This window comes from Dryobates pubescens, chromosome 22 (assembly GCF_014839835.1).
Source record: "Dryobates pubescens isolate bDryPub1 chromosome 22, bDryPub1.pri, whole genome shotgun sequence".
NCBI classification, from domain to species: Eukaryota; Metazoa; Chordata; class Aves; order Piciformes; family Picidae; genus Dryobates; species Dryobates pubescens.
The window spans coordinates 13,085,440-13,097,408 of record NC_071633.1 but is presented as its reverse complement, the minus strand read 5'-3'; the positions used below and the strand labels follow the sequence as shown (position 1 = coordinate 13,097,408).

At 41.0% G+C, this 11,969-nt stretch overlaps 1 protein-coding gene across 1 annotated transcript in view; it reads left to right on the top strand.

Moving 5' to 3' along the window:
- The first annotated feature begins 5,642 nt into the window (after positions 1-5,642).
- The window catches only part of ABCC8 (ATP binding cassette subfamily C member 8), a 68,570-nt gene continuing 62,243 nt past the window's right edge, over positions 5,643-11,969 (top strand). The window contains exons 1-3 of the mRNA XM_054171874.1: positions 5,643-5,914; positions 7,246-7,387; positions 10,033-10,154. Of these exons, the coding sequence (XP_054027849.1) occupies positions 5,719-5,914; positions 7,246-7,387; positions 10,033-10,154 (460 nt within the window). The 5' untranslated portion in view covers positions 5,643-5,718. The remainder of the gene's footprint in view (positions 5,915-7,245; positions 7,388-10,032; positions 10,155-11,969) is intronic.

Below are 11,969 nucleotides of genomic sequence, written 5' to 3'. Positions count from 1 at the left end.
TGTTGTGCATGTGAGTCAGGATTGTTTTCTTAACTAATGCTATGGAGTGAACCGGTGGAACATATGCTGTTATGGAAAGAAAACACTCAGCTTTGAGAAAATAGAAACTTTGTTTTGTTGGGTTTTTTTCTTCTTGTTATTTGTTTTGGCTTTTGGTTTGGTTTGTTTTCAGAAAATCTACAGCAAAGAAATAGGGCTTCTCTTTTAAGAAAATATACACAGTGTATTATCTTTAATCTAAAGCGTTTACCATGTGTTACCACCAGTCAGCAAAGTTTTACAGAAGTGCTGAAGGAGGTAATTGCTTTTGAAGGAAAGGGGATTTTTCTCCTTATAGGCATTGTCAAGGAAAAAAAAAAAAAAGAAAAAGCCAACTTTTCCAACTTTTTAACCAGAACAGGTTTTTTTAGTGTTGTTTTTTTTCAGCTGTAGTAAGAGATTTTGTATTTAGGCATCTACTATTTCTACCAATGGCTTACACTTTCTTGAGAGCAGCTCTCACACGGGGAGGACCTACAGCTGCTTCATATCCTGCAGTGGCTACCTAGTTGTTTGCTGCCATTTGCATGGTAATAGGGCATATAAGTGCCACTCAACATCAGGCTCCTGATACATCTTAAACATGGTCCCACCTCTAAATACTTTTTTCAGGAAATCTCAGAGACAACAGCATGAGATTTCCTTGGCATTAAGAGGAGACTCTACATCCCTGAGTCTTAACAATAAACCATTTGCTGATCAGAGACTGGTAGCCTGGCCTGTCTCAGTGAAGCCAGTTTTCTGTGGTGTTATATTCTGGGAACTTGTTTTTGTTCCTATTTAGAATTTACTCTCTCTTTTTTGGCCAGAAATAGTCATTTCACATGGCCCAAACTTGCAAATAGTTTGTGTCCTTTGTGATGCATTATTTTGCCCAGCTTAAGGGTTTGGTTGATGGTTCCCCCCCAACTTTTACTAAAGCTATTGAATTTCTTCTAAATCATGACAGTCTGAGGAATCCCTTTCCAGAGTATGAAGGCTTAAACTGTGGAGCATCTGTCATAAATGAGGACATCCATGATTTACTGCTGCTAGGTAACAGTGTCACAGGCTAGAGTTACTTCCATGCAAAGTTTCCACACCTATGAACGCACATGCAGTGCTTTATCTATATGAGAACACTGTACTGCTAGAAGACACAAGGAGCTTCAGGTTAAAATCCTCATGGAAAAAAATGAAAAACAATAGGAGGAAAAAAGTTAAATTACTAAGTAGAAAGTTAGTAAATTCATTTTCTTTGTATTTTGTATGGGTATTGATTGTTTTAATTCCCTTGAGCCTCTGAAAATCTCAAATGTCATCTGCACATTGGCTGACCTCAAGAGGAAAGGCTCCTAAAATAGGCCTCTGACAATTAATTAATTATGTGATAAATGACAGTAGGGAATACACAGCCTTGACATTACAGGATCAAGCTGCTTGTGCATGCTCATAATATTTTAAATTTATTTTTAACAAATCCACAATGTGATTTTTATTTCTTTTGGTTCCCATTTTGTTTTAAGAGTTAGAATAAATGCCCTGTTGCACTCTATTCAAAATGAATAGAAGAAACCTCATTTAAATATCCTTTTTGATAAACTTTTTGTATAACTTTGTCAAACAGCAGCAAAAGAAACATATTCCAAATGCAAGTCTGAATTGATAGCTTCAAGTTTCTAATTATTGTGTCGATTTTACCCACTGCATAAAAATAGGTAGTCTGAAAAAGTTTCTGGGTGATGAATAAACAAATTGACTAACTACAGCTCTGTAGTGTGCGTGGAGAGAAAACTGTTTTTTGTTCTGAAAAGGAAAGATGATAGCTTCATTCTGTTTCTAATAAGCTTTAACAAACAATTAAAATCTTGGGTTTGAGTCTAGTTTCTGTTACTTGGAAAAGTTCCTAGAAAGGCCAGTGACTTCTAGCCCTGTTATAATTTAGAAATAAATGCTGGTTATGTGTTTATTTTTTAGTGTATGTGATCTCTTACATACAAAAGTTTATATGAAAGACAAGCATCACGAAGGCACTTAACTGGATCAGTAATTAAAATAACATTTGCTGAAGAATACCATACTGGAGCCAACACGTGAGTTGTTTATTGGCGTGAGTTAGTCCACAGCACTCATTCTCCTGAGGAAAACACAACACTTGTGCTACAAGTACTACACAGGGATATTAACCATTTAAATGCTGGAAAAACAAACTAAGGTAGAATGTGATCAGTGAGATTGTAAGAGTACATGTATGTAAAAAGATACTCAGGAGTGAATAGAAAGTTGGTTTAGGCCTATTTTTTTCCCAAAACTGTTGCTGCTTTGGTTGGCTCAGCATTTCTTAGCTCAACTTAAAATATCTTCAAATGCTGAGCACCAATGAAGCACGCTGAAGCTTACAGGATGAATGAGAGCTGTAGGTGGAGTAAGCAAGAGAGCAGGCAAGAGGGAAAGCACGGAAATTTTATTTGTTTTGTCCAATGATATCCTCTATGACATGATGGAATGGGATTCTACAAGAACAACATAACAGGTTTCTCTCAAGGTCATTTTCTCCAGTGTTCTCCTCTCAACTTTCCCCAATGTGAATTTGAAATGGATTAATAATTCCCTCCCATTCATGTAAATTACTTTTTCTTTCTACCTCCAAGAGCAAAATTGAGTAGGAAGCAAAAGTCATAGATCAGTACAAATTCTAAACCACAATAAGGATTTGCTTTATCGGAGGGGGTTTTTGTTTGGTTTTGGTTTTTTTCCTGATTAAGATTTCATCCTGATACTTGGTCCTATTATCAGCTTTGAAATACGCAGGAGAGTGAAGTTTTCCTGCCTGAGGCCTAAGCTTTAAATGTCTAACTGAATAAATTTGAAAATGGGCTGCGGCTGTTCAAAACTTTCAGAAGTTTATTTCTCTTTTGTATCTGTGTCTCTAGATGCAAACCCAAGTGAAAACCTGCAGAGTGATCCATAGTAGCCAAACATCATTTTGAGGGATAGACCACTTCCCCTACATAGCACTGCTGAGAGAGAGGTTAGTGCAAAACAGCTGAATAACAGGAATGACGAAGGTAGATAAGAAAAAATATAATTTCCACAAAAAGAAAATATTATTGTTTGTTAAAAATAACTGTCAGGTTTCAAAGTCGAAAGCATCAATAATTTACTGCAAATACCAAAGCCTGTCTGCATCCTGCAGACAAGTTCAGATTCCAAGGCAAATATAAAAAGTGATTTTCTTACCTCGTCGTCGTCCCCCCCCTCCTCCCACTAATTAAGTGTTGCCCTCACCTGTCTGGAATTCAATTTGAGATAATCAGGGTTCTTCCAAAGTATTTCAAGTCACCTGCTGAATATGCTGATGGCTGCCAGGATCTAACCTGTCTTCTCATTACTGATACAGCAGTGGTGAAGCAGAAAACTGATTTCTTGCAATATGGAAATAGAAAAGAGTGAGGGAAATGAGACTTAGGTGGAAAACAAGGTTGCATTTGCCACATACTTGTAGATAAACGTAGCTGTCTACCTGTTGGTTTCATGATGTTCTTTGCCTTTTCTGGTTTTTGAGAAGTAATTCTGTTCTCACAAAGCTTCACAAGGAGGCAGCTTTGAGAAAAAAATCGTTCTATGACCTACTCCAAAGCCCACTGAACACAGGGCTAGCAGATTGTCCATTGACGCCACTGACAATCATGTCTAAGCTTTTCATGCAAGGAGCAAATTCTGCATTACGAGTTGTTTTGTTAAGTCACAGAATAGCTTGCTCAACACTTCTGAGAGAATAAGAAATTGCTGTTTGATGCTTTAGTGAGCATTATCAGTATTAGTCCAAATTCAGCACTCCTGATTTCATTGTTAGAGCAGGGAAAAACCGTGGGATTGTTACTGGAAGTGTGAGTTCTTCACAGAGTTTCAGTCAATGTGTGTGCATTGCTTAGCATTCTCCATACCACTTTCTGTTTATGAAATGTCTTGATTTCTGTCAGTGAGGGCTTTTTTAGTATTTCCTTAAGTAGTTAATTGCAGTGCAATACTCTTCTGCATTCAATCAATCATGTTGCTGGTGGGATTGCCAACACATTTCTGACTCAACTTTAGCCCTGTGATGGGTACATATCTGTCAAGGAACCTGAACTGAGACCATTAATTTGAAACCATGATTTAAACGATGTCATTTTGGCTGCATCTGAAAATTCTGTAAAAGATACACTTCAAATTCCAAACTATGAGATCTCATGATATGCTGTTGTTTGAGAAATACACTTTTCAAAGTGTTGTGATTGGCACTTTGTAGTAAGGAAAGGTGGTCTTAGGGGTCAGAGAGCATGCAGAGGCTGGAGATGTGAACTCAGTTTCCAGATTCATCTGGAGAGTTTTGCAAACTTCAGGTTCTGTTTTCAGCCCTCTGGCCACAGTGAAGGTGATGATCATTCTTCCCCAAATCTTATCCCATTATTTCAGTCTCTAAACTGCCAAGTGTTCTTTGCCACTACTTGTTCATCTGTAACACGTAATCCTGGTGTTACTTGGGGCCTCAGGAAATATTAAAAACATAAATTATTTTAAAATTATCTTCATGTAAACTGCACATACTGTTTATTAAATAGCTATTAGGATAACAGAGACAAGCCTGACCAGAAGCTCAGACGAATGCTGGGTTTTGTCCAAAACTTAAAATAATTTTAGTCTTTCCAGTGTGGGTGTAACTTTACCACTGGAAAATACATATACACAGCACTTGGCTTGGGGTTTGTCTTTTAATTTTTATTCCTAATCAAACTGCCAAAAGACCCTATATGGTCTTTGGGAAATAACATGTTGCAGAGAATTCCTCCTATACAACAGCAAGAGCAATAAAAACAACATGACAAAAGTAATTTTCCAATCTAAGAGAGGAGGTGTCTAATCAAGCACCCACAGTTTGATTGTTAAAAGAGAAACAAGGAAATTTTTCATTTAGTTGGCATTGAGCCAACTTAGAGCTTTTGCATTTTGGAGAGTTCAGCCTGGATCCCTGGGCATATTTGTTTGTACTCCTGTTTGTAGGATCTGGCAAGTTTGTATTAAATGCTCAGCTGAGCAGCAAATAAGTGTTATTGAGCCTGCAAGGAGCAGGGAGTTGAACTTGATCATCCTAATGGGTCCCTTCCAACTTAAGATACTCCATGGTTTTATGACCATGAAAGGGAGGAGCTCCAAGGTAAAGGATTTGGATACACATCTTATGGCCGAGTGTTTAATGGCTGCAGTCCAGAGACATTGGGACCTCAGGCTTTGACTCAGCCTGTGCTCGGACATGTAAGCCAGGTACCGGCTGCTGCTGAGCGTCACGCTTTGCCTTGTAATTTTATCCCCCAGCATAGAGGTATTTGGTTAGAGGTTTTGTTTGGCGTTGGCCTGGTGCTGCTTAAGACAAAACGGGTTGAAAAGTTTGATTTATAGATTACTTGGTATACATAAAACCGCCTAGTGAGTGATGTGGAGCCCGCTCGAAGTGGCGGTCCGATGTCCGAATACTGCAAACAGTCCCGATGCATAAGGAGTTCTGCTGGAGCACATCGGGCGGGGTGGGGCGGAGCTGAGCTGAGCTGGAGGCGAGGCGGAGTTTGGGGGCGGGTTCGATGCCGGTGCGCGGCTGCTGCTGGCCGCAGGTGCGGGCAGAGCTGTCTCCGCCACCGCGCAGCCCGCGCCGGCCCCGCCTGGATGTGCGCGGAGGTGGAGGCGGCGCCGGGCTGCGCGCAGGGTCCCGCCATGGCCTTGGCTTTCTGCGGCGACGAGGGCAACTCCACCGCCTACAACGTGGACCACGGCGTGCTCAACAACGGCTGTTTCGTGGACGCGCTCAACGTGGTGCCGCACGTCTTCCTGCTCTTCATCACCTTCCCCATCCTCTTCATCGGTGAGTGCCTGCGGGGCTCCTGTGGCCGCCTGTGCCTCGCATTCTGCCTTCCCCTGTTGTTCTGCAAGCCCCACTCTCCGGTCTTGCCTTGTCTTGTCCTCCCCCGGTCCTCCCCCGCCCCTTTATTTCTTGCTCCGGGTTCCCCACGCTTTGCTGTGTCGCTTGTGTCGTGTTATTCCCCCCGCTTGTCTGGCATGGCCTTGCCGTGTTCCCTCCAGCCTGGCCTGACCCGTGTAGCTCGGTCCCCGCCGCGCAGCAGTGCGGGAGCCTGCGGAGGATGCTAGGAGGCGGCGCGGGCTCCGGGATGCTTCGGGGAGCGCCTTTCCCAGGGCTGCCCCCGCACCGCCCCCATGGGCGGCTCTCCGCTCCTGGCCGCGCTTGCCCCTTTCTTGCTGCTGGGGCTTTTGGAGGGGTATCCTACGAGGCTCCCTGCAGGCGATATCCCCTGGGAGGGGTGGCTTGGGTGCTGGAGGAGGCTGCAGGTCATGCCTAGCAGTGCGGGAAGCAAAATAACTGTGCTTTAAAGTGTAGCAAACCTGGTGGTAAGTCTTAAATTATCAGATGATGCCCCCTGCAATTACGGCAGAGTTTCAGGCTCCGGGCAGCCCCCTCATTGCCGGGAGTGACTAGGTGGGCTGCCCGGCTGCTGCAACTCTTGCCATATCCGCAGCAGATATTATTTGATAGCATAAAACTGGGGTTACCAGTAGGTGGCCCGCTGGTTTAATACATGTGACTGTGACTCCTTCGAGTACCTTTCTGCCCAGCCTGGTCTGTCCTCTAGATAGCCGGGGCACGAATGGTGTGACTTAACCGCTAGTTTTGTTCATCCTAAAAGGTCCAGTGCTGAAATAACGGTACAACTGTTAACACGTGGTCAGCTGGAGAACTGTTTAGGGTAATCTGGCTTTCTCAATGCTGCTAGTTTTTATCTGCATTAATAGAATGAGTTAGTCTTAAAAAAACCCCAAAAGGTCAACATATGTGTAAGTTCTTTAAAGAAATACATTGGAATAAAGAAATTATTATATGCATATTTGTTCAAATGTTCAGTTGTTGTTCATTTAAACTGTTCATATATTTGAAAGATACTTAATGGATGTAATTACATGACAGTAAGTTGCTAGAAGCATAGGAATGTCTGTTGCTGATACAAATATGTATTCAACATTTAAATACATGTATGTTTAACAAATGAGTTGTGTCAACTTTAGTGCACTGGTTTGTTGTACATATGCTTTTCTGTATGCAGGAGCTTTGTATGTCACTCCAGTTGCTATGAAAGGTCTTAACAAATAGTAATAATTTAATAATTTTCTTTTCCTGCTTAGGATGGGGAAGTCAGAGTTCCAAAGTACATATACATCATAGCACATGGCTTCATTTTCCTGGCCACAATTTACGCTGGATATTGACTTTTATCCTCTTGTTTGTGCTGGTGTGTGAAATTGCAGAGGGCATAGTGTCTGATGGGTAAGTGGATGTCTACCTTCTGATGGCATTGAGCATTTTAAAGGTTTCAGGGTATTTTTTTTTGTCCCTGTCTAAATTCTTTTCTAGACCATATTTCTTGTGGTTACAATCTGTGTTCTTGGTGATTAACCTACCGACCTTGTATCAGAAATTCCACAGACCCTGCCAAGTTATGTGCACACGCACACTGACCTTAATCGTTTTTTAGTTCAGCTTAATGACACTATCTTTCCAAAGAGTAAACACAGCTAAATCCTAACAACTAAAGCAGATGGTGACATTTTCATGATATGTTTTATGTCCAAGGACCCAGTCCCACAGTCCTTACTCTGACAGAATTCCCACGTGCAGAGTAGATCATTCCCCTGCAAGCTGAATTGTGCTCATCTTAATAAAAGGAATGGGTCTATTGGACACATGCTCTTTTGCATACCCTATAGAGGCTCTTCTGATGGTTGTGCAGTACACCTCTTCTGTTACCTTGTGCAGAGTACCTCACATTGTGTGAGCATGATGCATCATCTGTTACTCAATTTAGGATTTCTTTAGAAGTAATCTGTGGGGGGAAAACAGTCCAAGTAAAACAAGTGATACAGGAGAGGGATTTATTATTAAAAAAGCATATTCTGTGTAACACTGACAATGATCATCTTCTAAAGAAAGGTCTGATTTCCATAACTGCTATGAATTTTCAGCTCAGTGATTATAAAGTTGAAGCTCCTCATTAAATAGAGCAAAGCCCCACTGCTTATCCATCCAACTCTCCACCAACCAGTGTGAAAGGCACTGCAGTATGCTGCTGTAGAAGCTGATATCATCATTATTGTTGTAACTCCTATACAAAATATATAGGTAGGATGTTTCTTAGTGCTAGTTTTTAAAAAGGAATCTCTTTTCCTTCTTATTCAGTGTTGGGATGCTCAGAGCAAAATCTGCTTTGAATTTTCTGTTTTATTTTACTCTTCAGCAGTCTTCTTTTATTTTACTTTACCCTTCTCATTATGTTTATTTGCTGTTTAACTTGACTCAGAGTGCTACTGTTAAGTACTGTCACCTGATGAGAATCAAAGCTCCTAGCTGTAACTGGGGGAGTGCCAACCCACAGTCCTGCCTCCTGAGCACTCAGCAGGCTAGTAAGTGCTCAAGTGAGTAAATGCAGATTTTGAGACTCATCAGCTTTTTAAGATTAAAATGGATCATGTTGGTAAGTCCTTTTGACAGCAGTAGAGTACCATTGGTTTCAGCACCTCAGCAATAGATGCAGCCTATTGCAGATACGGTTGTGTCAGGGAATTCCAGCAACTTCTGTCTGAAATGAATAAATTCTAAAATAAAACAAACAACAACAACAAAAAAACCAAAACCACCAAACCTCCCACTCTTACAGTGTAACCTACTGAAGCTTAGGCTGCATCAAATCTGTTCTTGTTGCTTATTTTTCCTTACTCAGAATTCAGCCTTGGCATACAAAACTCCTGACATTACTGGGAGTTCAGACCAGAGGACCTTATTTGCGGTACGCAGGTACAGCTGATTGCCAACAGAAGGAGTTAAGTGTTTGTGACACAGGTTGTCAGCATGCCTCTCCAGCCAGCTCTGTAGAGTTCACCACAATGTCCATGTGAGGGAAGGCTTTCCTTTCCTTGTTCTAGTATGGATCTGTTAGACATTTGGGATGTTCTCCCCTCAGAAATGTGATGTCCCATGACAGCCTTCAGCTCCCTGATAGCGCAGCTCTTTTAGTCCCTTCAAACTACACAAAGCTAGCTTTTGCTGCATCAGGAACAAATCCAGAGATGCTAACTTATTTTCCATGAGATTCAGAGGACAAACTGAATTTCCCTGAGAGTTTGTGTCCTGAAGGTCTTCATTTTGGCGCTCTTTCAGAGCGGATTGGGAGACAAAGGGAATAGTACCTCTTAACAACACAGGACACATCATTGCTTTTGTGGGAGAAAGAGAAGTGTAAGAGAAGGTGACATGTAGGAAGGAAGGGAGGGTGGGAAGGGGGGCTGGGGGAAGATGATTCTTCCCAACTCTGCACAAACCAACATTACCCAACAATTCCCATATCCCAAAGTGCTGCAGCTGGCAGGATCCCCTCTGCTGCTACTTAAAGCAATGTCAAGAGAGTTCTGCTTTATAGGACAAAGCTTAAAGGTCTGTGATTCTGTTGTAGGTTTTGTTTGTTGGCTGAAAGCACAGATCACTGTAAGTACTTCCTACGCTGTGGTGCTGTTCCTTCTCCCAGACTGGAAAAAAGAAAATTAAGCATTTCCATAAAATGTTTCTGTAGGAAACCTTCAAGTGTGCTATCGGTTGGTCATATCTGCATATTTTGATGGACAGCTCCCAAACTAGTTTAGCTTAAATTAACTTTTCTCATTTTGGAGCTGAGCTGCTTATCCTAATTTAAACAACATTCCAGATGATTTCAGTAGGAATGAACATATCTGATTTTCAGCACAGGGGAAGAATTTGAAATCCAACTACGTCATTTAAGAGCATAAATCCTATTGAAAATGGGAGAGATCTGCGTCCATAACTCATCGTAGGAAATTGGATGCCAGGGCTGGGCACAGAATATAATTAACAAAAGCCAAGAGGGTTTGATTTTAATAGTTGTTCATTTCTTTCTTTTTAAGGGTATCTGAGTCTCGCCATCTGCACCTGTACATGCCAGCTGGGATGGCCTTCTTGGCAGCCATCACATCAGTTGTCTATTACCATAACATTGAGACATCTAACTTCCCCAAGTTGTTAATTGGTATGTCTCACAACTTACAAGACTGGGAAATGTGACTGTGGTACTGTGTGTCAGCTCATTCTGTGGCAGGTTGTGACAATCTCAGTGCTGCCTTGTGTGGATAAAGCTATATGTGTACTATGGTCTGCTGGCTGCTGTTACTGGACTCAGTTTGGATTTTTCCTGAGCCAGTTCATTGTTCTCAGTGCTTGTCACTTCTAATAGTGTTCTATATGGACCTATTGGCCAAGTGAAAAGATATCCAAACCTCCCTCTTGTCAGTGTGTTGCGTTTAAGCACAGTTTATGTTTTTGTGGGTGTTGTTTTGGTTTTTTCCAGAGGTATAATGCCATGTTTAATAATTGAGTGTCACTACCACATTCCCACTGTTAAGTCATGGAGAAGGGAGCACAAATGTACAACTGGTAGTCAAGTACCTTGCTTTGCATAATTCTTTCCCTCTAGCAATCCTTTTATGATAATTTTGTTCAGTATTTAGAGTGCTGATGCTGGGCAAGCTCTGGACACTACTTGAATAGTAAATAGTTATACCAGTGAATGCCAACTCTTAAGTGTTATTGGCACATATGTAATAATCTTGACCTTTTGTTTTTTTCAAGAATTTTTGGGGCATAGACTCCTGTAAGAAATAGAATTTTAACATCTAACTCTTAGGCAAGAAAGAAAAGTAGACAACAGTCTTTCCCACTTAGCCTGATTTAAATTTTAATCCAAAGTCTTTGCAAGCTGATGGCCTTTGATTTTTTTTTTTTTGATTTTTTTTTTTTTAATTCTTGACTTTTTGGGTTTTTTTGTTGTCTCATGTTTGAGAGAGAGCCTAAACCAGATGGTTCTAGAAGTATCCATCCTTTGTTCTTGACTACACATACTTATTACACAACTGTGAATATTGTCATCTTCCAGTGTTAATTGCAATACTCTGTATTGACGTTTGGGATTAGGTGATGATAACTTTATGTGAATTAGCCTAGTATGAGATAGTTAAATTATACCTATATTTAGAGATCAACCCACTAGAGTGCAGTGTGGCCATGACTTTTCTCTTAGAACTTAACACAAATGAGGTAAATTGGAACCATGAGGAAAAGCTGGAGTTTGAGCTTAACTTGTTGCTGAGTATATGAGACAGGAAACCAAAAGATGGTTCCTAGTTTATAAAATGTTGTAGATAAGGACTAATACTACACAAATAGAGTAAAGGAAGTGACCTGATACGGCATGTTCTGCTGTATCTGACTATCAGTGAAGTCCACTCAACTCCAGGGCATCTGCTTCATCCACAGTATCAATGCCTATGCTTGCAGAGTTGGTAACTGTATAAAGCAAAGGCTAACCAAGTCTTATCCAAAACTTACTAAATCCAGTGGGCAAACTTTCACCAATGCAGTGGAGAAGACCCTTAAAAACCTGTTAATTAATTCTGAACAGGATAGAATTTTCCAGTCCTGTGGAACTTTGAGATGATGTTGGCTTTTTTAACTTATTTTTTTTTCCACTTTGTACCTTGAAGAAATCAAGTCCATTTGTAGCTCCTCATAAATAAGCAAGAGGCAGATACCATACCAGACCTGGGGATTAACACGTTCCCTTGGGGTATGCAGGACAAGGACACAAAGTTCCTGCACTCATCCTGCTTCTCAACTTTATACCCAGGCTGTTGGCTGGTTCAGAGTAGTCGTTATCTCTTACTAAGAGAAAAAAAATTGACAGTTTAGAATATTTATTCTTTGAAGCTAAAATAGGTAGTTATAACAAGCATGGCTCTTCCTGTGTAGTGCTGCTTATTGGGGTACTCTAGTAGTAAAGCTACTTCTG